At 43.2% G+C, this 25,666-nt stretch overlaps 1 protein-coding gene across 1 annotated transcript; it reads right to left on the reverse strand.

Moving 5' to 3' along the window:
* Positions 1-922: 922 nt before the first annotated feature.
* Positions 923-25,666, reverse strand: LOC125371943 (polycystic kidney disease protein 1-like 3). The gene is made up of 4 exons (XM_048380644.1): positions 25,526-25,666; positions 20,777-20,837; positions 19,806-19,868; positions 923-2,175 (listed from the first exon to the last, which is right to left on the reverse strand). Exons 1-4 carry the CDS (start codon positions 25,664-25,666, stop codon positions 923-925), a joined length of 1,518 nt encoding a protein of 505 aa, XP_048236601.1.

Here is a 25,666-nt window from a genome sequence, read left to right on the forward strand (position 1 = left end):
CGCCGCGATATTACTGGAAAACTGTTCAAAGCGGCGTTAAACCCAACTCACTCACTTGTGTCTGATCGCGTCTGTCTATGGACACATGTTAAAACGAAGACAGTGTTGAGTACATGCCGACACCATATTCCGCGGGTCACCACGACGGCTTGACGAGCTGTCCCCCAAACAATAATAATAACAGGTTTCAGTTTGCCTTTTTATCAATAAACAACAAAACTATTAAGATGTCAAAGTAAACTAAAATCATATTAACATGACGCTGAATGTGTGTCAATGAACCGTTCTAATGGATTAAACGCATAATGACATATCATTACCTTCAAATTAACTCAATAATTTCATTTAAATTCTTTCAAAAGCAAATAATTATGGATTTTAATGAAAAATTAAATCTATGACAACCGCTTTTCAAGTGCACTGAGCTACCATCACAATTACACAGCCAAACTGGCAACGCTGATCGGGACTGTGAAGACAACGAGCTTAAGACGTTACTTCATTACTGCCATCGAGACCCCTCTGTTGAACTGTGAGGTATTGTATTGACACCGGTGTCAGGAGACAATGTATTCTTCTACCTGCCATACCTAATGAACTTGAGGCTAAGCGATCTTCCGTTTAGTATTGGCCGCCCCCATTGTGTCACTGATGGCATGTCTCGGCTCTAGATGGGGCCAAATAGCGCCACTGTTTGTATGCACATCTGATGCGCTGCCCTCATTAAGCACCGCTTCCATTTAAGATCGATGGGTGAGGGTCTGGGGGTCAGGAACAAGAGGCGGGTGGGATGGACAGGTGTATCGAGATATTCCTGAAAATTGAGTTAATGTTATAGGGAAAGATTATTAAGTTAATTTGGCAGGTTTTAATCTGGTAATTATGTCAATGCTGTGGGGGTCAAGTGGGGATGTGAGGGTGGTCACGGTGCAGGTGAGGGGTACGGGCGAGGGGTGAGGATGAGGGTGTGCGGTATAATGCGGATTGGGATAAAGAGGTGAGGGTCGTGGATGCGGACGAGGGTTGAGGATGAGGGGTTAGTATCATGGGTGGGGGCGAGGGGTGGGGATGAGGAGTTAGTATCATGGGTGCGAACGAGGGGTGGGGATGAGGAGTTAGTATCATGGGTGCGGACGAGGGGTGGGGATGAGGGGTTAGTATCATGGGTGCGGACGAGGGGTGGGGATGAGGGGTTAGTATCATGGGTGCGAACGAGGGGTGGGGATGAGGGGTTAGTATCATGGGAGCGGACGAGGGGTGGGGATGAGGGGTTAGTATCATGGGAGCGGACGAGGGGTGGGGATGAGGGGTTAGTATCATGGGAGCGGACGAGGGGTGGGGATGAGGGGTTAGTATCATGGGCGCGGACGAGGGGTGGGGATGAGGGGTTGGTATCATGTGTGCGAACGAGGGGTGGGGATGAGGGGTTAGTATCATGGGAGCGGACGAGGGGTGGGGATGAGGGGTTAGTATCATGGGAGCGGACGAGGGGTGGGGATGAGGGGTTAGTATCATGGGTGCGAACGAGGGGTGGGGATGAGGGGTTAGTATCATGGGACCGGACGAGGGGTGGGGATGAGGGGTTAGTATCATGGGAGCGGACGAGGGGTGGGGATGAGGGGTTGGTATCATGGGCGCGGACGAGGGGTGGGGATGAGGGGTTGGTATCTTGGGTGCGGACGAGGGGTGGGGATGAGGGGTTGGTATCATGGGTGCGGACGAGGGGTGGGGATGAGGGGTTGGTATCATGGGTGCGGACGAGGGGTGGGGATGAGGGGTTGGTATCTTGGGTGCGGACGAGGGGTGGGGATGAGGGGTTGGTATCATGGGTGCTGACGAGGGGTGGGGATGAGGGGTTGGTATCTTGGGTGCGGACGAGGGGTGGGGATGAGGGGTTGGTATCATGGGAGCGGACGAGGGGTGGGGATGAGGGGTTGGTATCTTGGGTGCGGACGAGGGGTGGGGATGAGGGGTTGGTATCATGGGTGCGGAAGAGGGGTGGGGATGAGGGGTTGGTATCATGGGTGCGGACGAGGGTTGGGGATGAGGGGTTGGTATCATGGGTGCGGAAGAGGGGTGGGGATGAGGGGTTGGTATCATGGGTGCGGACGAGGGTTGGGGATGAGGGGTTGGTATCATGGGTGCGGAAGAGGGGTGGGGATGAGGGGTTGGTATCTTGGGTGCGGACGAGGGGTGGGGATGAGGGGTTAGTATCATGGGTGCGGACGAGGGGTGGGGATGAGGGGTTGGTATCATGTGTGCGGACGAGGGGTGGGGATGAGGGGTTGGTATCATGTGTACGGACGAGGGGATGGGATGAGGGGTTGGTATCATGTGTGCGGACGAGGGGATGGGATGAGGGGTTGGTATCATGGGTACGGACGAGGGGTGGGGATGAGGGGTTGGTATCATGGGTACGGACGAGGGGATGGGATGAGGGGTTGGTATCATGTGTGCGGACGAGGGGTGGGGATGAGGGGTTGGTATCATGGGTGGGGACGAGGGGTGGGGATGAGGGGATAGTATCATTGGTGCGGAAGAAGGGTGGGAATGAGGGGTTAGGGTAATGGGTGCAGACGAGGTGTGAGGTTCATGGTACGGACGAGGGGTAGGGATGAGAGGTGAGGGTCATGAGTGCGGGAGGCGTGTGGGGGTCTGGACGAGGGCGAGAGTCATGAGATCGGTCGCGGGTGGGTGTAAGGGCGAGGTTACGGACTCGGGAGGGTTGTTTCAGAGATGAATAATTTGTTTATTGTGTTAATGAAAGCATCGGGGGCGGTCGGGTATCCTAGTGGTTAAAGCGTTCGCTCGTCACGCAGAAGACCCGGGTTCGATTCCCGACATGGGTACAATGTGTGAAGCCCATTTCTGGTGTCCCCCGCCGTGATATTGCTGGAATATTGCTAAAAGCGGCGTAAAACCATACTCACTCACTGATGAAAGCATCGAGGTCTTTAAGTCATTTGCAATGGCACAAGAGTATTGTCTGTGTCGATATTGCGATGGGGTTTGGTGTGCCATGGAATGATGTAGCGACACCTTGGGGTAGCATGTGGGGTGGTGGTGCTTATGGAGCTAGGGTATGGTGGTGGGGTGGGGTATGGTGTAGAGGATTTAGATATGCCTTAAATACCTAGGCATGAAATTGGAAATGGTTAGATGGACACAAATTGGCCACTACCTTAAAAAGCTTTTATTTAATGATAACGGTCGACATGAAGAAAATTGGAATATTAAGGGAGTAATCGTTCATCCACATGCACCATGTCCCCGCATGTGAAACTAAAAGGTCGTGAGCGAGATGACTCCATGGCGACCTCCTCAACCCCCAGCCATTGAAAGATACCACAATATTAAACGATTCTTTTTCCGGAATGAAATCACGTAACACAACCCAGGCCGGTAATACCTCGCCATAGAGAGTTAATCGCGGGTAGGAAATATAATCAAAGGATGTGTAATTTGTTCCCATGGGGCACGCGACTAGGCAGCAGACGACATGACCTGTGTACCAGACGACATCTTGTCTATACTGTCAGTTCAGTTCAGTTTATTTCTCTGAATAACCACCAACGGTGATCTCAGGATCTACACGGAGAACGTGGGGCAGGGGTTGGGGTTGTCAGGTCAGCTAGAACCACTAGGGCGTGGGGTGGGGGTTTGTGGGTGGGGGTCAAGGTAAGGATTGGATTTGATAGGCATAGATGAAGTGAGCGAGACGTTTGAGTACAAATGTCTCACGACTAAGGTATTAGAAAGAAATGGTGAGAAGCAGTCGTGGTAAATGGATCTATTAAGATGTTGGGAGTAGGTTGAAGGAGGGGTAGGGGTGGGGGTGGGGTAGGGGGGGGGGTGGACGTGTTGTATGTGTGGGGTGCGGCATTTGGGTGTTGCTGGTTGTTGATAATCGGGTGTGGGTGCAGGCTGTAGGGGGTGACGCTATGTCATGTGTGGTCAGTGTGGGGTGAGGAATTTGGTGATCTGGGGTTGTTGGGGGTGTTGGACGCAGGATGTAGGGGGTGAAAGTAATGGAATGTGTCGTGTGTAAGGGCTGTGTGTTTTGGTTTGAGGATGGGGTGCGGGATTTGAGTGGTTAGGGGTTATTGGGGGTGTAGGACGCAGGTTTTAGGAGGTGAGCGTATAGGATTTGTCGTGTCTGCCGTTTGGGAGGTGTGGGAGGTGGGGTGCGGAATTTGAGTAGTCAAGGCTTTTTGGGGGTGTAAGGCGCGGGTTGTAGGGGTGAGGGTAATGGGATGTGTGTGTGTGTGTGCTAGTGTGTGTGTGTGTGTGTGTGTGTTCGGGGGGGGGGGGGGGGGGGGAGTGGTAGTGCGGGATTTGGTCGTTGGGAGGGGTGTAGGGTATGGGATGTGTCCTTTATGCGGGGTGCTGGATTTGGGTGCTCAAACCGGGTTGTTGGGGGAGTAGGGCGCAGGTTATAGGGTGTGAGGGTATGGTATGTATCGTGTGTGAGTTGTATTTCTTCCGTATATATAGACACAGATATATAAATGAATATGGATAGATACAAACATATTTATAAATAAGGTTTTGTGATAATACAAATACACGTTCTGGGGATATTTAAAGATATATTCGTCGTTCTGTGGAGATGCACGGGGGAAGAATCTGGCGACAGTGTCTCGTTCTATGACCCCGGGGTCAGCTGCAGTCTAACGGTTGACATGCCACAGTTAAACAACATAAAAGAAATTCATGCAAACATCAGGTTTAAATGCTGCCGTATGACCCAATGTGTTGAATTGATGACATGAAAATGATACTCATATCTAGTGTTTCGTCTTTAGTGTGGTCAATAAAACGTCAGAATGACATTTGATTGTAGCATTATCCGGCTGATTATTATCATTATGTCCATGTGTGTCATTTAACGACATTTGATCACCGACACTGGGAATGCTAGCACATATAGGAAATAACCCCCCATTGTGATGTGCGTGTAGGTCGCCTGTGAAGGTATAAGATGCGGGGTTAAGACTACTCTCTTCCCCAACCCTAGAATCACACAATTTCCACGGCATCGTATCCACGGGAAAACCTTATAATTGCGAGCATATTAGGTTTTCTGTCTTTCGAGTAATACCAGTAATTACTCTTTAGTGTGAAAGCACGTCTTATCGACACGCTATTATCTCGCGTTGAAATCTATCCCCAGGTCCGTAGACGGGGGATTCGGGAGGGAGGGGATCCTCGACTGGCTTCATCAAGTCAGGCGAATGATGCGGACCGACACCATCTCCCAGTCCCCTGCTTCCAACCCTTCGAACAGTTCCGTCCACAATATCTAAAACACGACTGAGCATGCGCCAGTGAGCACGTGACATGTTGAACACGGACAGCACGTGCAATTATTGTCTGGACAACCAGATCAGTGGTCATTGAGTTTTTCCAAGACGCCATTGTCTGGACTTGAGCTCAAAGTGCCCGGATATCACTGCGATGTATGTCCGGTCGTCCCTCTTGGCTATCAACGTAATGGCTAATCCCTAACTTATCATCAGTCAACCTACATCAATTATTGCAATTTCCATGAAGTCAACGATTTCACAGGCATTTAAATGCCTGTACGCTGGAGCAAGTTCAAGTCAATATTGTCAGCCTATACGACCTCACTATAAATGCACTTAATGGATAGCGTTAGTCCGTCCGCTACACTCACCTTTACCCTGACATTAAAAAGGCATATATCTTGTGACTGTATTGAGGGAATGTCCCCAGTGTTTCAACTTCCCCATTCCTTTACTCGGGGTCATGCAAGCGTGTCATGGCGTTATTCTCACCCCTCCTCTTCCCGCTCTGCATCGGCGGCCCAGCCAAGCTCATCCACTTGTCATTTTAAAAGCCCGTCAGAACGGATGCTGATTATTGTTGAACATTAAAAGACTCGTCATATTCCTCTGCATCTGTAGTTTGTAACCACCAGGCCGTGGGTGGACGACAAACGGGCGGATATATGTCCCATTGCCGTCCGTATTCAAGCCACACAGTGACACTTGTCATGGCCTCACTGGCGCATCTAACTGTAGGCTCCTCATGCTTAATAGTCAGAATCAAACAAAATTGCTGTATTATAACAAATATGGGAAAAAAGTATCCATAATTATATCTATTATTGCCGCTGGGTATCTGTTTCAGGCAGGAAATCCGGTAGATTGAGGGTAATTTGCTCAAAGAAGTGATTTAGGCACTTTTATTGAACAGGCTTTTCTCGGCAACCTGGCGGGGGTATCCTTTAGGGGTTCCACGACATGGGCTTGTTTAATACCCCGTTACACCCACAAACCTAGGGTGTATCTTGTCCCCTCCTCATGGACACACGGGGTAAGGCAGTACATGGACGGAACCGTGATAATTCCGGTACTCCCTGACAGCAAAACTGAACTTCAGCCGTGGGAACGGCGTTATTTTGTAGACGGGTTATTTCCCGGATGCAAGGTTCACAGAAATTGTCATGTGTTATTGAAAAACAAAATTGATTTTAATAGAAATGGTTTTCACAATGTTTTCTGTTTTTTGAGTCTCTGTGTTGATGGTGGAAAGTTTGTTCACTGATGTCAATACTGACGGTTCCATGAACACCATATTGTCTCATTAAAGTGGCTGGTGCTAAAAATATGTATATCAACACAAGAGTGGGATGCACTGATACACGAATAAACTATGCACTGGTATTGGTATTCGGAATAATTGTATTTATCAATAAACCACCATCGGTGGTATAAGAGCAGAACAAAGTGCAAATAAACAATATATGTTCATCAAGGCATTAAATGAAGTCGATATAAATTCAGACAGGCATTTCACTTCTTTTAACTTCGTAGTTGTTATCAAACGTTTAAATGGATATACATTAGAACATACAAGATATTTCTCAGGTAGAAGTGACAATCTTTTATCAACAAAGGTTTCACATCGGAATACATAATGGAACTCGTCGGCAACTGATGGAGAATTACAAAGTGTACATAAACGTTGATCTTTAGGGATATTATTCCATGGGTCAGACTCAACGGGTAGGTTGTGTTTTGTTGTTTGAAATTATATAAGCTGATATGCTATAGATTTGGGTAGAAGAAGATTGGGCTTCTCCATGTCTGGAAGAATTGGTCTGTCAGTACTCTATCTACTGTTGAGACTAGCCACTGTGTATTAAGGTATGTGTGTGTGAGTGTGTGTTTGTGTGTGTGTGTGTGTTTGTGTGTGTATATGTGTGTGTGTGTTTTTGTGTTTGTGTGTGTGTCTGTGTGTGTGTGTGTGTGTCTGTGTCTGTGTGTGTATGTATGTCTCTGTCTGTGTGTGTTGTATGTCTCTGTGTGTGTGTATATATGTCTCCCTATCTGTGTGAGTGTGTATGTATGTCTGTGTGTGTGGAGGAGGGGGAATAAAGCAAGAGGGAAATATTGTTCTTTTCACACGTAGCCTCCTGCACATAGAAGTGACGATCGTACAAACGAGGCCAGTGAGTTACGTTTAACGTCATCATGAGAAGTAAAAAAAACCTACTCCACATTTAACAGGGATATGTCCATTATACACAATAATGATTACATAATTTGTCAAGTATATATTTAAATATTTAAATAAAATGACAATCTGATTATCCCTAATCTGTGTGTGAGCTTAGTGTAGGAAGAGAAAGGTTATTGCTCCAAATGACGTTGGTAATTTTTAATTCTCTTATTCAATCCTTTTTTGTGGATATGTATATAATTAACGCCAGAAAGTCGCGAACAGGATGCCTCCGTTCATCGTTTGATAAGAGCACAAGCATGGCGATAGTGCCAGAGGAAGGCGTAAAGTGGTTTATTTGCTTGTTTGTTGTTTAACGCCGCAATATTCCAGCTTTGTGACGGCGGTATGTAAATAATCGAGTCTGAACCAGACAATCCAGTGATTGACATCATGAGCATATTTCACTCAATTTGGATACGATGACATGCATCATCCAAGTCGGTGAGCCTGATCACCCGATCCCGTTAGTCGCCTCTTACGACAAGTCATGTGTTTCCGAAGACCAATTCTAACCCAGGTCTCACGGGGGACAAGCATGCTGGTTGCTGAAGACAAAGTCTAACCCGGATCAAGACGGGTGTAGAGTGGTTAAAACTTGCTGCATCTTTGAGACCATTTTTTCAAAGTACGTAATCAGGGTCGGAGGAGGAAATAGCTTTGTCATTGAAGGTTGGGGTAATTAATGAGATGTGGATGTGAAGCAAATTAAAATATGCATTATTTAGTTATGAATAAAAACAAATTTAACACAGATTCATCAACTGAACACACTTTAAACGACAGTGTCCCTAGACAAGTTGAAGAGATGAAAGTGGGCGGGTGAGTGAGGACTATATTGGCGTGGGTGAAATGAAGCGTTATCAATCTAATGCTTTATGTCTAAAAACAGAAATATAATGTGTTTTTCATCTCGGGGAAGCAATGCTACCATGATATGTAATATCAACTATCACCTATGTAGATTAAATTGTTTAAACTGAGTTTGAACTGTTTGAATGTCATTTCGAAGTTGGTAAATAACAGTAAATATGTTGCTTTTACCATAAACTAATTTTGTATTGTCCCACAATATCTATCTATCTATCTATCTATCTATCTATCTATCTCTCTCTCTCTCTCTCTCTCTCTCTCTCTCTATATATATATATATATATATATATATAGCAGGCTAATGTAAACCATGAAAGGGTGGTCGCCCTCCGTCGAACTAGAAATACGCTGATACACCTAACTATCTTTCAGTGCCTTCAGCCTTCAGTCATCTTAAGCTTGTTATCCAACAGTACATGTGCTTTGTGAATCAGCATTTGTATTCAGTTATCTAATACATTATTCAGGCTATCATAATTGAAAGCTAAAAAGCACAGGTGCCAGTGTTTGTTGGATGAAAAGATTTTTTTGTGCTGATCGTTTTGCATGAGACGACACTAAGTAACAGGTGACACACCTAACTGTATGACACCCGGTCATGCCTATGTGTCACAGAAGATTATCAATGTTAACCCGAACAGGCGGCAAACAGACGCTGCTGATTAATATGAATATGAATTGGGGTTATATAATTTTACAGTAAAAGCTGACAGGGAGGGGAAATGTAACATTTGATTTCATGATTTGCCAGCACACGTTATGTGCTTTTCCTGATTTCATTTATGAGGCCATCCCTATTGGGGTAGTGTTTCTCATTGCTGTGCTCGGCGGGCGAAAGACATGCGGAGACATACGTCGAAAATAAACAGTTGCATATAAAGATTTTTGTAAAATGTTCACAGCACGAATGTTGCATCTTACTTTTAAGAGTTAGGTATTTACTATTTTCAAGAAAGTACTTTATCATATACACCCATGTTTGATGGTGGCTGAAGATGAAACAGATGGTTATTTGATGGTGATGCAATTGATGCGGGTATCATGGTTGTATTTTGGGTCTTATGTTTGCAGTGTTTGGGTGGTGTTTTCAGTCATGTGACGTTTTAATAACGTTTGTAAATCTTTGGCAAATCTAATTTTCAATTCGATACTCTCTTTTGCCCGGCAGTTAATATTCCAAAAGCAACTTAAGCGTTACCGGAGTTTGGAGACTAAAAGAAAAAAGTGGAGAGCTTACAAGACAAAAATAACCGATTTTACTTTTTCGAAAATTCTACCGATAAAAATTGAGGATTTTTTTTATGAAACGGAAATTCTTTTCCCGAAACGAGTGCTATATTTTCAGGCGGGCGATGTGTGTCAATGAGAACAATAATTATTTTATTTTATTATAGAGCGGGAGATGAGATACACCTTAAACAAAATATAAATGACCTCGTGGTCCTCATCGCTCCTATATTAGGTCAGATGGTATCACAAACAGAACAGTTCATTTTTACGATCTTGGGATCTGTTTCGAAAACCATTGTCGTTACTGTCATTCTTTGAATTACGACAGTCGTGTCGCTTTATGGCACGGGCGGAGTCAACTTTTATCGATCTAGTACAATACTGTGGTATCAAGAACTGGTAATGGAGATTCACGTTGTTTGGTATAGCTAAATGAAACTAGTTGTTTTGAAACCCGCAATTTGTTACCGGTCTTTAATGTCGTTCACAGAGTCGTAAATGTAAATTGTATAATCGCGACTGAAATGAATTAAGGAACCACGGTCCGGTGCCTATTTCGCGTTTACATCTAGACGCTGTGATTTGTGCGAGAAACTAAGACACAATTTCGATAAGGGATTTTTTTAAAATTTCCGTCTTGAATTCTTAAACATAAATCTTGATTTACGACTCAAATAATCACCCGAAGGATTGAAGTTAAGCTATGTTTCCTATTGTTGAACAATAATCCTAAAATTGTAGTTAAGCTATTATGTGTTAGAAACGGCGGTGATAAATTCGATCATGCTTAAAAAACAACCAATGTATCCTCGGTTGTTAAAAATATTAATAAATAGTTTCCTGGACATGTTGGACGGTCTGAAAAATAAAGTGTTGTGAGTGATTTTTTAATGTTTTGAAGCGCTAACTGAAAAGAATATTCGGGCTTGAACAAAACCCCATGCTCTGTCCCCTAAAATATGATTATGGTCGGTCTCGGTGTATATCTCTTGTTATCTCTGTCGGGTAGATCACAAAGCAATGGCATCGTCGAAAAAACGACACACCGAGTAATGTTGTTTTTGTCTTCGCAGTCCTTTAGAGAGTTATAATGTTGCCATATAAACGTGTTGGGTAATGAGCTAGTGAAGTCCCACAAAGCGATCATAATGCTCCGACTATTGCATGTATTATACTATGGGACTAACGGTAACGTAGCTATATGATAGCTTTGTGGAAAGGTCCCAAGTAGGTTTTCTCTGCCTCTGGATATTCAACAAATCACCCGTATGAGGCGGTACGTACCCTCATTGCCAACCAAGCTGTGCTATCACACACGTTCAATTTACCCTACCCCCACCCCAGCCTCGTCAAACTGGGGTACGACATGCACTACGTCCGGCTCTCTGCCTCACCCCAGATTCATATAGAGAAATTGTCCCATTGGCACACACTGTCGCCCGTCAACAGATGGGCGAGGAGATCCGCCATCAGCACCAACAGATGGTGAAGTAATTCCGTCACTGAGACGAGTGTATGAGTCGTGCTACAATAACGCAATCTGTCGTGGTCGACCCACAGTCATCCCTCCCCGACTCCCGGCACAGATGAGCTGACAGTTGGCCATCAATGTTAATTAGAAAATCTGGGTCAAGTAGAAGAAACTGATTTGAGAAATCTAGGTCGGGCGTTAAAGCCGAAATTAGAATATGCCAAGACGCGTACAACAGATGTGCCTCCGTGAAACTAATATTATTATTTTATCCAATCACAGAAACGGAGTATTTTTATTTTGTCAATTGTCTGACAATATGTTAACGGCAAAAGAAAGTATACACCCATGTTTAATGGAGGCTAAATATGAATCAAACCGGAAATGGTTATTCTTTTTTTTTTTCTTTTTCTTTTTTTTTTGACATCATTTATTCATGTTAATTTTCCACGGGTTTACATGGCCCTGTACATTGCCACGTGGACTGGCATACCAGGGTTTATATTTTTATATTTGGTTATTCAATGGTGATGTATTTGACACGTAGTTGTGTTTTGGGCATTAAATTTACAGTGTTCCGCGACTGTTTTCATGCTAGTAACGTTTTGATAATATTTATAATGTTATATCAAATCCACTTTTAAACTGTATAAGTTCTTTTGTCAGGCAGTTAAGTTGATTGAATATCAGTGTCATGTCGTTCTGACGTTGACAGTTGTTAATTTTGATTACAAACTGACAATTTCTTAGCGAACAAGCTGTGATTAGGACAAGGAAGTTTAACAGACAATTGCTGAGAGTCACTCACACTTCGGTCAAACTGTGAGAGTACTTCATATAATTGAAATACACGTGTCTCACACTGCAACGATGAAGCAAAGGAGTGCCCGTGTACCTCGTGATAGGCGTGGTTGGTATCCGCGGGGGTTGAGATCTACCCTATCCTGGTTGAGTGAGTGAGTGAGTGAGTGGGGTTTTACGCTGCTTTTAGCAATATTCCAGCAATATCACGGCGGGGGACACCAGAAATGGGCTTCACACATTGTACCCATGTCGGGAATCGAACCCGGGTCTTCGGCGTGACGAGCGAACGCTTTAACCACTAGGCTACCCGACCGCCCCTATCATGGTTGAAAGTTTATATATATTATCATAGCCCTATCCTAAGGTGTGTCATTATAAAAGGTCTCCACTTGCAACACTATATCGTTTTTGGAAGTGACATATACTACTCTAAAGAAGTTAAGGACCACCCGATTCCTTAATATTACCATGAGTCATGCCTTGGCTGATTAACTGTAGCAATATACACGGGTTCCATGTGGTATATCATACGGCAGTACTATATAAAACATTAATGTATAGTTCTTACAATAGGACGATGTATTGAGTACTTGGCAAGGAGAAAAGTTTTCAGATAAATACGCCCACTAAATGGTGATTTGTTATAGAATAACGAGATGTCGAGACTGACTATGTGTTTTCGTGTTAACGGGGTTTCTATAGTAACGAGGTTTACTCAGAGCCCAGAACCCAGAACATTATCAGCCACACCCAGAACCCAGAACTACATATCTGCACCCAGAATAACATCGGTTTATTACAAAATCTTCAATTTATTCATTGCAGAAATTCTGCAAGAAGTGTTATTGTATGATGGCATTTACCACTCAACATGCTGTAAAATTTCTTTTCCGAAAAATCCCGTTTGTCCAAAGGAACAGAAATGAAATAAAAACTCATAAAACTGCCATCGATATGCTCCACATGATAGTAAAGAATTAAAAAAAACCCTCCAACTTTGATGCTGAAAACGAAGAAAGATAAATTGACGTTTCAGAAGTCCTCCCTCCACCCAATGCCCGTCCTGACCGGGGGTCACTCTCCGGTCTAAATACCCCCTCTATCATCTATACATGTTCATACACACCCACACAAAGGTCGGGGGAAGAGGGGTCAGCAGGAACGCAATGCTCCCCCACTCCCCCTCCCAACACACTGTCGCCTCCAACCCCGAGAGCGCTCATAAAGATACCCCCAATGAGCCGTGTACTGCCCGCGTCAACCCATCAATACACCCGGGCAAGCCAGTCGGAAAATGAAAATGTGATATGTATTTGTAAGTTAAGCCAAACATCAGTCTAAATGAGGTATGGTAATACCTGCTTTGTGCGTTCTACATATTAACTATCGCCACTTGTCATTACAGCTCATCAAAGATCAACCCAAATCAAACAGAAATTGAGAACAATTGGATGTTTGATATTCACCATACACATCTAATGTTTACTTAAATTCGCCATATCAATAACATTTATAGATAGATGCACATAAATCACAAAGCAACATTAAAGATGAGTACGTTGACGTTAATCAGATTAACCTGGATGACCTTAGCTCACCCGGGAGTGACTGTGATGGTATCAATATGGCAATGACAACCATCCTTCAGACCCTGGGTCACGAGTTTTCGATAAATAAATAAAAGCAACAAAGCCTTTTCCATAAATACAAGAAAGTTCTGCTTAATTCAGAGTTTATTGTACGATTCCCACTGTATCACAAACGTGTTTATTTATCACTATACAATGGTGATGATGCCAGGGATTCGAGAAAAGTGGCACCCCACCGGTGGCATCCGTCACAAACACATGCAAAGGCACATCAAGTGTATACCTGAAAATACACGGGAGCACTAGGTTGAAGTCAAAATAAGTCCTCAATAATGTCCTCCACATGTCTACCATAAAACGTTTTGATGGCTTTAATAAAGCCTTGAGTGTTGTAACATTTATCAAATAACTTTTGAGCAAGTCGGATAATGCTTTTGAAATCTTGGTAGAAAGAGCATGCTGTACCTAAAAAGGTTCGAAATGTAGACAACAAGGTCTGGTGCTGCAGGAATATTGCTCGACATAAAGGGAAAGTTGACTGTTGGAAAGTTGAAGTCATCCCTCTTGTCATAACGTCTTGTGGAAAGTGTTTTGAACATAAAAAAGATGAAACGGTCTCACGAAGCTCTTTTGGCTTATGGTCTACGATAAACATGCCTTTAATTCCTTAGATGAAGAACTTATGCACTGAGCACACCAGGATAATGTTTAAGGAATGAAGAGTAAGCGAGAATTGTTTTACGCCTCTTTTAGTATTATTCCAGCAATATCACGTCGGAGGGCCTAGAAATAGGCTTCACACATGTTAATCGAACCCGGGTCTTCGGCGTGACGAGCGAAAGCTTTAACCATCGGGTTACCCCAGCGTCCCTTAAGGAATAAAGACGAATAAAAATACACAACGGTTGATAAGGACTCGTTTTGTTCCACAATATCTCCAATTTTCAAACATTAAAGTGAGGTGAGATGAGTTGAAACAGGCTTTAACGTCGCGTTCATCATGATGACACTTATGTAGCAATTGCATGCACGTGTGTGTGTGTGTGTGTGTGTGTGTGTGGGTGGGTGGGTGGGTGGGTGGGTGGGTGTGTCTGCTTGTACTAGCCCGAACCAATGCTGGTTTTATAGTGCTAGCCCAGTGAGATACCACGCCGCAGTTTAACATGGATCCTCCAATAAGACACAGTTTACCGACTTCCAGTGACTTTTTTATACCACGTAGACGGTTTACACCACGTAGACGGTTTGAAACACTCAGAAAACATTACAAAACAAAATTGTCCAAAGATACTAAGTCACTGGTTTGTCAGACTCCATTATTTACAAGTCGCTATGATAAGGTGGAACACTGACTTCGGCTTAACAAAAAGAGAAAATAAGAATATGTTTACCGAAAATGCGCAATATAATTACGAAGGCTAATCACAGATATCATTATCACATTTGAAATACAATGTATATCCCTGGTTGTTGTATGGAGTTTGTATATCATGGCGTGACAAATACGGTGATGGGGGTACATGCACGCGACTCTGGAAGTGGAATTAGATGTCTACAGACATTAAACCAACGCTCATTAACTACATAGTAATGATTATAATACTGTACATTCAACTCGTATAGCAGTTGTACAGTCTAGCGTGGGCGTCCCCCTTGGGATCAGCGTGACAACATACTTATCATTAACACTGCTGACACACTGACATATATTTATCAAAGTGTTGTTGAAAACTGTGAAATCAGTTGACACCTAGTTTTACCTAGTTCAGTTTGTATTAGTCAGTTTGATATTCGTCATGTAGTTTACAACACCTGATATCATCACCATTTCACCGTGAATCAAAATACATGCGCGTGATATAGTCAGAATCGTACAATATAATTTGCTTTTAGCAAAGATTTCTTATGATAATGGAAATATTCTTTTGTCCTTTTTAATTATTTATCTTCAGCTAAAATGCCATAATAAAACATTTGGTTAAACCAGTGCATTACACAGATTACAAATGTTAAAAGCACTGACGGATATGCTTCTGTAAGGGGTATGTGATGTCCAAGAAATAGAGCGGTGGGGTAGCCTAGTGGTTATAGCGTTCGCTCGACACGCCGAAAACCCGGGTTCGATTCCTATTTGGTACAATGTTTGAAGCCCATTTCCGGTGACCCCCGCCGTGATACTGTTGCAATATTGCTAAAAGCGGCGTAAAACCACACTCACTCACTCACTCACTCCATGGAACAAACATGGTCTACAGTTAAGAAACCTACCAAGTGCGGGAATAGGGTAACAGACAGACAGTTGTTGGTTGTTAAATAAACTCCATAAAACTTCACAATGAAAGTTGGGCTCAACTAATTCTGCAATCTTCTGAGGTTAACTTTATGATTGAAACGCTACCACGTAATTAACCACACATTTATTAAAACCTAATTTCCCCAAATATGTATTTCCTAAATATAATTATAAGAAATGTGCAAATGGTACTTTAATGTTAAAATTTTAGCTAAATCAAGTACACAAGTCAACAACCACTCAGAAAAACAACAAACTTACGCAATTATTCAACATTACAAAATGCCACGCTTGTCCGAAAATGAGCGTCTGCGAGCCATTGGTATGCTTGAAGCAGGATCGTGTCAACGTGATGTTGCAAGACAATTTAACGTCCACAGAAACACCATTTGGTGTTTATGGCAACGTTGGCAACAAACGAATGCAGTCAGAGACCATCCTCGGAGTCGCAGGCAACGCGTAACCAATAATCGGCAAGACAACTTGATTCGAACAACACACCTACGAAATTGATTCCAGCCAGCAACAGTGACTGCAAGAAGCATCCCTGGCCTTCGACGAATATCTTCACAAACCGTACGTCGTCGCCTCTGATGTGCAGGGATTGTCGCCAGAAGACCCGCCAGACGTCCCATTTTGACAGGAAACCACGATCAAGCACTTCTACAGTGGTGCAGACAGCGTCTACGCTGGGCGGTCATGCAGTGGGGACAAGTTCTATTCACTGACGGGTCTCGTTTTCACCTCAGCCACAGCGATGGACGGATTCGAGTGTACCGACGTCGAGGTGAACGTTACAGCAAGACAGAGGACCCGTTTGATAGTGGCAGAGGGAATTCTCAATGGACATCGCTACCGCAACGAGATCATCGGCCCTGTTGTTCTACCGTTTTTGCATCGTCATGGCCCAGGCATTACCTTTCAATATGACAACGACCGGTCTCTTATTGTTCGACTTGATCAGGATTCGAGGCCTGGTCCATTCCATGAGACGAAGATATGTTGCTTGCATCGCAACCAGAGATGGACACACACGCTATTGATTTGTAAATGGACATTTTGGCATGTTCATGTTTTTTATGTAATCACGCATTTTCTGAAGTCAGTATGGCAAATTAAACCATTTGAACACTTACAGGAGTCTTTTATCTATTGCAAACCGAAATTGTTTCAGATTTGGTAAAAAAACATAACTTTGCATTAAATCTTATTCAATGTCACAGGAACTTTTGTTGTTCAGTATAATTAGATATAAACTGAACTTTAAACGAAATGATGCTCAGCATTCGACCGCCTCCCTGGTCTAATGGTAGAGCGTCCGCCCGGAGAGGGGATGATCGGCGGTTCGATCCCTGGGCGCGTATAACCAAAAAACGTAAACAGATGGTACTTGTTGTTACCCTGTCTGGTGCTCGGCATTAAGGGGCTAAAACAGGGACTGGTCGGTTCGGGGTCAGTACACACTCTCACTCCTATATTTTGATCTTTCCAACAGGGCGGTCGGGTAGCCTAGTGGTTAAAGCATTCGCTCGTCACGCAGAAGACCCGGGTTCGATTCCCGACATGGGTACAATGTGTGAAGCCCATTTCTGGTGTCCCCCCGCCGTGATATTGCTGGAATATTGCTAGAAGCGGCGTAAAACCATACTCACTCACTCACTCACTCACTATTTCCAACACATGCAAGTAGCAACCACCAGCCATCCGCTGTCAATTCCAACAAACAAAATTGTCCAAAGATACTAAGTCACTGGTTTGTCACACTCCATTATTTACAAGTCGCTATGATAAGGTGGAACACTGACTTCGGCTTAACAAAAAGAGAAAATAAGAATATGTTTACCGAAAATGCGCAATATAATTACGAAGGCTAATCACAGATATCATTATCACATTTGAAATATAATGTATATCCCTGGTTGTTTTCAGTTGTATGTTTATCATGGCGTGACAAATACGGTGATTGGGGTACATGCACGCGACTCTGGAAGTGGAATTAGATGTCTACAGACATTAAACCAACGCTTATTAACTACTAAGTAATGATTATAATACGGTACATTCAACTCGTATAGCAGTTGCACAGTCTAGCGTTGGCGTCCCCCTTGGGATCAGCGTGACAACATACTTATCATTAACACTGCTGACAAGCTGACATACATTTACCAATGAGCTGTTGGAAACTGTGAAAATCAGTTGACACACTTATCAACTAACCTGTTTCTTGTTACTAGGCAATTTGTCGTGTAGGTAACAATCTTAGAATAGCTGCGTCCGCCGGGAGATCGTGCAAGTTGAACTGTGAAAATGATGACTAACAGAAACGAAACATATCGTTCCATTTCATTGATACCAACCGTTAATATGTTCGTTGATCTTGTCCCCGTGAAGATCCGGGTTAGGGTTGGTTTTCAGCAACCCATGCTTGTCTTGAGAGGCAAGTAACGGAATTGGGTGGTCCAGACTCGATGGTTGGAATATGGAATATTACTGAGTGCAACGTTAATAAACAAACAAACAAACAACAAAACATTCTAGCCGCGAGTTGCCAGCCCCCCCCCCCCCCCCCCCCCCCCACACACACACACACACTTAATAAGTTGTGTTCGTCATTTTGCAGATTCCTTTCAATCCCACGCTTGTATTTAGCACTTGACTAGTCCAGTGTGTGAATTGGGTCTGTCGTACGTGACTCCTCGCCATTCAATGATATGACTGACAGCCCCGTACACTAATATTGCCGACACATCTTGCTAAACTAAGATAAACTAGCAAAAGTAAACAAAAGTAGCAACTAAAATACTTTAGACTAAATACTAAAATACGTCGCTAAGTAACTAGATTATTCGTAATGTAGAAAAGGGGCAAAAGAAAGTGTATCAAGTTTGTTCTTTACGTAACTGAAATTTGAACGAACAGTTGTTAAATTTGATTATGCCTATTTAACCATCACTTATCCCTGAAACAGTTTATAAAAGCTAATCTGTGGCTGGGTAATTTTGTGTAAAAATAAATAGGTTCAATAGAGAAAAATGGGTGAAAAATGAATTTGCAACCACGTGAATCCTACCATATATGAAATATTGTAAAATTATGCGGAAATTATTTATTTACTTTCAAAGATAATATGTCTAATATTCCCATCAACAGGTATGTATTATGCGAAATGTATTTTTTAAAATTTTAAAAGTTTTAACCATGTAAAATGATAAAACCATATGGAAGTATTCTTTGTATACTAAACGTCAGTACAGCTCATGTTTGGGGATATATAATATCGCTTACATAAGATATTTTCAATTGAATATAAAACATATAAAATCAACAGAGAGGTGTATTTTCTTTTGTCCCATAGTTTAGTTCACGTTTGTTTGTTCTTTAACGCCGCACTCAGCAATATTCCAGCTATATGACGGCGGCCTGTAAAATAATCGAGTCTGGACCAGACAATCCAGTGATTGACATCATGAGCATCGATCCACGCAATTGGAATCGATGACATGCATCAACCAAGTCAGCAAGCCTGACCACCCGATCCCGTTAGTCGCCTTTTACGACAAGCAAAGTCGCCTTTTACGGTAAGTATGGGTTGCTGAAGACCTATTCTACCCCGGAATCTTCACGGGTCGTTTAGTTCACGAGTATTGTCAAGGAAGTGACTGGATCATACGACATGTTTAAATTGATGAGATTTAGAGAAAGACACAAATAATATACACCTTTTAAAATACCATTGGTTTAAAAAAATTAATATTTTTAAACATAAAACGCCAGAGAATAACCCGTCTCGATTATCCGCCGAAAAAAAAATACAAGAAAAAATAGCGGTGAAAATTATATGAATGGATCACTGAAAATCAGTGATGACACCTGGGCCCACATGCACAAAGCGATCTTAGCGCTAAGACTATTGTAAGCCTATGTTAAAGTATGGGAGTTACGATCATTTTAGCGCTAAGATCGCTTTGTGCAAGTGGGTCCAGGTGTTTGTGAAAAGGGTAAGCATGTCCTGCCCTACCGGTAGAACCCGCCACTCGTACAAGCTGCATTACGTTGTTGTCTCCTGCCACGCGACGTCGGCCTGTAAACAAACAAGACAATCAACGCATGTATGTATATGAATTATCCAAACTGACCATAATACATGTACCTTCTACTTACAGGGACGGGGATACAAACTAGATAGCAGCGATCTTACACACGATGAGCACGACGCGTGGTATTTGGTGAAGCGGCGGTATAATCAACGAAGCTATTAGCAAGGGGGCCTCTCTTCGTTTGATATATCAATTATTGATCGGAAAATAGTACTATTATTTTGAATCTGTGTTACATAAGCAGTGGTTTTGTTATCTCTTAATTAAAGATATCTTGTTTGGGGGTCACGCAGATAATAAGCGATAAAATTATTTAAAAAAACGTCGTATTTTCAACGTCAAAGAGTGTAGTTCGGTTGAATTTGGAAAGTACCATTTTATACACATTGACTGTTACTTGTCATGTATTGCACGTGCAGTCTTCTAGTTTGCATTGTTTTTAACAGCAGTTATCTATGTTTACAGTTACTAAAAGGCATAATTATATTTTTCAACTCTTAATCACATTGTCAACATACTCAGATCTATTAACGCGTGTTGGCAAATGTTCAAATGACACCCAACACCCAAGGTGACACTTTTGTAATGAGTATATAATAGATAAACTTGTTAATCTGATTGAAGGGGTTTGTTAATTAGGGTTGCATGCCCCAGCTTTGTCAATGATGCTGTATATATCCTGTACACATGAGAATAGCTTACTTAAAAAGTCATAAAGCGAGTGGTTTACGAGAGTTTAGGAGACTGGCTGCACGCGATGTCATCATGCGTTACACTTTGGTAGTAAATGCGACACGGACATTATAGTGTGCATGGCTAGTATACAGCCTCGGGCTAAACTTGACCACGTATATGTCGTAATGACCACATACACATATTTACTGGACAATACTGTCCGATACTTGACGTTCTCGCTTCGGTAGCTCAGTTGTCTCCGAGAACCCAGGAGCCAACTGAAAGTAGATCACAGGGAATGTTGGGACAACGATACCGACCAACAGTGTAAACTGATTATAAACTGTGTTTATGTCATTACCAGAACTCCGTGATTTAAAGCATTGCTGATTCAGTCAAGTGGAAGGCAACACTACAACACGTGTGTCGGGTCTTTGATGTGTGTTTGAACCTGATGGGTTGAAAGCTTACAGGTTATGGCCCATTGCTTTCGGGAAATACCTTTATAAATTTAATTCACATTGTCGCTGGTTTCAGAAACCTTTAGCTTAAAACCTCCCTGCAACAAGCTTCATCGGATCTATTTGGGTCAACTGGCTACTCCGTAGGTGTATCTCGACTGAAAATGTTTCCTTTTTATTGTTAAAAGACACTGTTGGCAGTCTGCAATTATATGTCCATCTTACAACAACGAAATGAATAATTACAGACAACAGGCATCACATCACGTCATGGTAGAGGAGCCCTTTTGCAATCTCCAGACGCGATACTTGTTTTAATTGTGAGGTCCTAGATATCCCCGTTGATGACATTGTCTATCCGATAATAAAGCGTACTGACGCTAACCTTAGACAAGAGTGAATGAGTGAGTGAGTTGGGTTTAACGCCGCTTTTAACAGTATTCCAGTTATATCACGGCGTGTCAGCTTAATGTGGAAGGAAAGCCCGAAGTGATGCAGGTCTCAGACGTTTACCACTTCGGTGAAACCAACGAGTACGGGTATGGTTCTGACAAACCTTGAAACATAATCGGGTCGAACCGGAATTCGAACCCACAATCATAGGTTTCTGGCGTGCCCAAGGGACGCGAATCGCGGCGCCTTGGACGACTGGGCCACCCGTGCCCCCACTTAGAAAAGAACACAGCACGTTAGTTGAGACCTGGATTTTACTTAAACGTGAGCTTTAAAAAGTACGACTATGCCGTGTATAGGTTTATGGCATACCGTAACTTTCGTATCCTTCGAAAGGTACTCCAGTTAACAAACCTGAAACCTTACATTACTAAGTGAGTGGATCAGTGATTATGGTTTTACGCTGCTGTTAGCAATATTCCAACAATATCACAGGGGGGACACCAGAAATGGGCTTCACACATTGTACCTATCTGGCGATCGAACCCGGGTCTTCGGCGTGACGAGCGAACGTTTTAACCACTAGGCTACCCCGCCGCCCCTTACATTGCTAAGAGTTCGATTACCAAGAAATACATACGCTATATATAAGGTGATGTGAAATTGGGTTTTATGTCGGATACCAGATTATTACATTTATTTAGCGACGTGTATGGACGTGTGTGGCTGCTTGTACTTGTCCGGACTAGTGCCGGTATTCCTTCAATGAGACGTTTCGGTACAGAGGCTGGCTGGTACCGTTATCAAGCATCAACATCTTGGTAGGAAATTGTTATAAAGCGAAAGTAACGTTAATACCGGTACACGGATACTTCAGCTACATAACGTCACTAAAGTATGGTTTTACGCCGCTTTTAGCAATATTCCAGCAATATCGCGGCGGGGGCACCAGAAATGGGCTTCACACATTGTACCCATGTCGGTAATCGAACCTGGGTCTTCGGCTTTCACCACTAGGCTACCAGACCGCGTAATCACAAAGGGTAATACTTTCTAGAGGCGTTGTTTGACAAAAGTGATGAATGCAATTCCCTATTTGAACTTGTACAATCGTTCAATGGACCCTGCAGTTAACAGAGATCACTCATAACCATGGAGTATCATCGCCTTTAAGTATCAGTATTTTGTCCATTTAATAACTCCAATCAATAATATTCGTAGCGTAACAGTATCGATGTCTAGGAATAGTATTTCATCGTGTATTGCCATTCCATTACCATGCGACAAACGGGATCGGGTGGTCAGGCTCGCTGACTTGCTTGATGCATGTCATCGATCCCAATTGCGTTGATCGATGCTCATGATATGAATCACTAGATTGTGTGGTCCAGACTCGATTATTTACAGACCATCGTCATATGGTTGGAATATTGCTGAGTGCAACGTTAATCAACTAACAAACAAACAACAACAACCATAACAATGCACGAAATTCGATCAGTCGAGACACCCTAATACCGAGACACCCTGAATTATATCACTCAGTCATTGTGGTTGATGATGCCGACATCGTAAGGTGCTTCAAGGTCGGGTGTTTATTTCGGGTGTGGTTGTGCGAGTAGTGGTGCTTATGGTGATGAAGCTGATGTCGTGTCACCAGTGCTGTCGCAGCGTCAGATATGCATACCGGAACAATCTATTTATTTTATTGCTACGCGCTGACCTGAAAGTATGAAAGGTCGCGATAAACAATGTCCAACATCCATCTTGATAATTCCTTTGTGCGCTTCATTCGTGTTAATGTCCTATCTCCCTGCCGCGCGAGTGTGTGTTTGGCATTGCGGCTCCTGTGTCCTCTGATCCCCTGAGCCGGTGCATGGGCCTCACCCCCTCGTGTTTATAGCTGGCATCCCCCGTGTCACGTTCTAGGGGGACCGGGCGACTTGATACTAACCCGTACTCCCCAGTAACCCCCGGTTTACCCCGACAGAGGGAGATGTTTACTTCAATATCGACACAGCAGATAGGACTTTCATGTCCTTCACATCTGAGGAATGGCCCTTGTTTCTACAAACATGGGTCACGCGAACAGGTCGGGTCCACACGCGCCATTAGATGGGGGGAAACCGGGTATGAGGGGGTGAATAGGGGTGTCGGGGGGTGTTTGATCCTATGATATATTATTCATCGACGAAGAAGATATATTGTGACGCCACCAATATGAAGTATTTCTTTTCGAGACGGTTTTAAACTGAATAGGTGTTTTAACGTTTTGGCTCCGTTATCCCGATTCTGTATGGGAATGACGGGGGCGTCGACAGATGGCAAGGGGTGGATTGGAAGGGATGGGAGGGGGGCTCATTCAACTTTGAAGTGGAGAAATCTGTACTTCAATGCGGTGATTACACACTCAGGAAACTAGCGGCAAGATGTTCCAATCGTCTTCTGGCCAGATTGCAGATTTTGAAGACAATGGCGACACAGAGTGAAACCCGACCAAACCCCCCAATTACATTAAAATTGCTCCCCTGAGACAAACCTTTTTAATTGATTTGAAATTTCGGAGCGCATTAAGGAAATTTAGGGTCATAAACGAACTCTAACACATGGTTCGGATATTCCAGTCGAAACACCTGAGGCGATGGTTTGATTGGAAAACAGATCGCAAATAGTTTGTAAAATCTGATTTTCCGTCGTGGCACAATAGAGTGTAATAACAATCATACTGTTCTTCAACGGAGATCGGTATCACGTTGTCGGGATCGCGTTCTTCAATGTCCTCCGGCTCAGGGGTCGCGTGTCTGGTATATATTCACACTTACACCCCCGGCAACACGTAATCCAACATGGCGGTTAGAAGGCTGGAAATTGGCGCATCAATCAGAGGCCGTCCGCACTCTGCTGGAGGCTGCATTATCGGAGTAGGTAAATAAAGTAAATACGGTCTGGTTTGGAAAACAGGTGATAATCACTTCTTTGATCACTAAGGGGATTTCACACTTCATGTTCCTACAAAGCCCGGATGATGTCAGAGCGCGTGGCTATTACGTCACAGCAAATATGGACAATGTCCGACGTTGGAGAAACGACGTGATATAATGAGGTTGAATGTCGCCTCCCGTCAGAGTGAGGACTGCATCTATTGTTGATCTGTTTACACAGTTAATGGCTTCTTGGTAATTTGCGACAAATACTGGCTATTTATTATGCATCAACAGCATACAAACAGCAACATTCTAATGAAGTCAGAAGTTGTTAATTGATAGCAAAAACACACTTTCAAATACCAAATATCGAATTAAGACTTAAACTAGTTGGGTTTTTTAAATATTAATACTACAAACCTATGGCATATTTAGCTGTCAGGAATTATCAGATGGCTGTGACAGTGGAGGTTGTTTGTCATTTTCTAAACACCTTGGAACGTACGTTCCGATAGGTTGTTATTAAACTATCAAAAGAAGTTGAAGAAAAAAACATTTTTTACTTGACTTTAGTTAATCTGTCATAGATGGTGGATATTGCAACCCACATCCTTCCCCGCACAGTTGTACCTTAACATGTTTTGAGTAGTATACATTATAGCGGGCTATTTTCCGTGGATGGTCTAGAAGTAATTGTCACGTGTAAATCTAAGACACTGTTTCACTATAATTAGGGTACACTTTTTAACTGCACGATAAATATAGATGATATAATTAAAGTTCCAATACAAACAAAATAGGTGTGAATACAATCACACGTACAGGAACGCTCATTACCCGAACCTGGTCCATCCGTGACATCGAATTTTAATTTCAAGTTTTAAAAATTATATTTCTGGTTTTAATAGATGTTATCCTAAGATATTCGGGCGAGTGTTGTTTAAGCTTATAACCGTTATAGGATGCTGGAAACGCTAACAGGACATCAACAATAGCAGTCAGATAGTGTTTACAAATTGAATTCGTGCCACCTGTTCAGAAATATCAGCCTGTCCATACATAACTCTCACCCTATGACAAACTGCAGTTAAACAAAGCTGTAAAATTAATAACAAGAATGTAAAGGAATGGGGATGCTTTGTCTTGCCTGATGTCTAATACGGGTCGTTTCAATGACCACATTATAACCATAAACTCGGCCGGAGAGAGGGTCTTGGCGGGAGGAGGGCGGGTAAGCGGTGAGGGGATGTCAGCTTGGCGGTCAGTCATCAGGGCGGGAACAATCGCCCAGCGCAGGGGAATGGTTAGAGGGACGCAGGTGTCCGTCAT

This window comes from Haliotis rufescens, unplaced genomic scaffold (genome assembly GCF_023055435.1).
Source record: "Haliotis rufescens isolate VD_foot unplaced genomic scaffold, xgHalRufe1.0.p SCAF_32, whole genome shotgun sequence".
NCBI classification, from domain to species: Eukaryota; Metazoa; Mollusca; class Gastropoda; order Lepetellida; family Haliotidae; genus Haliotis; species Haliotis rufescens.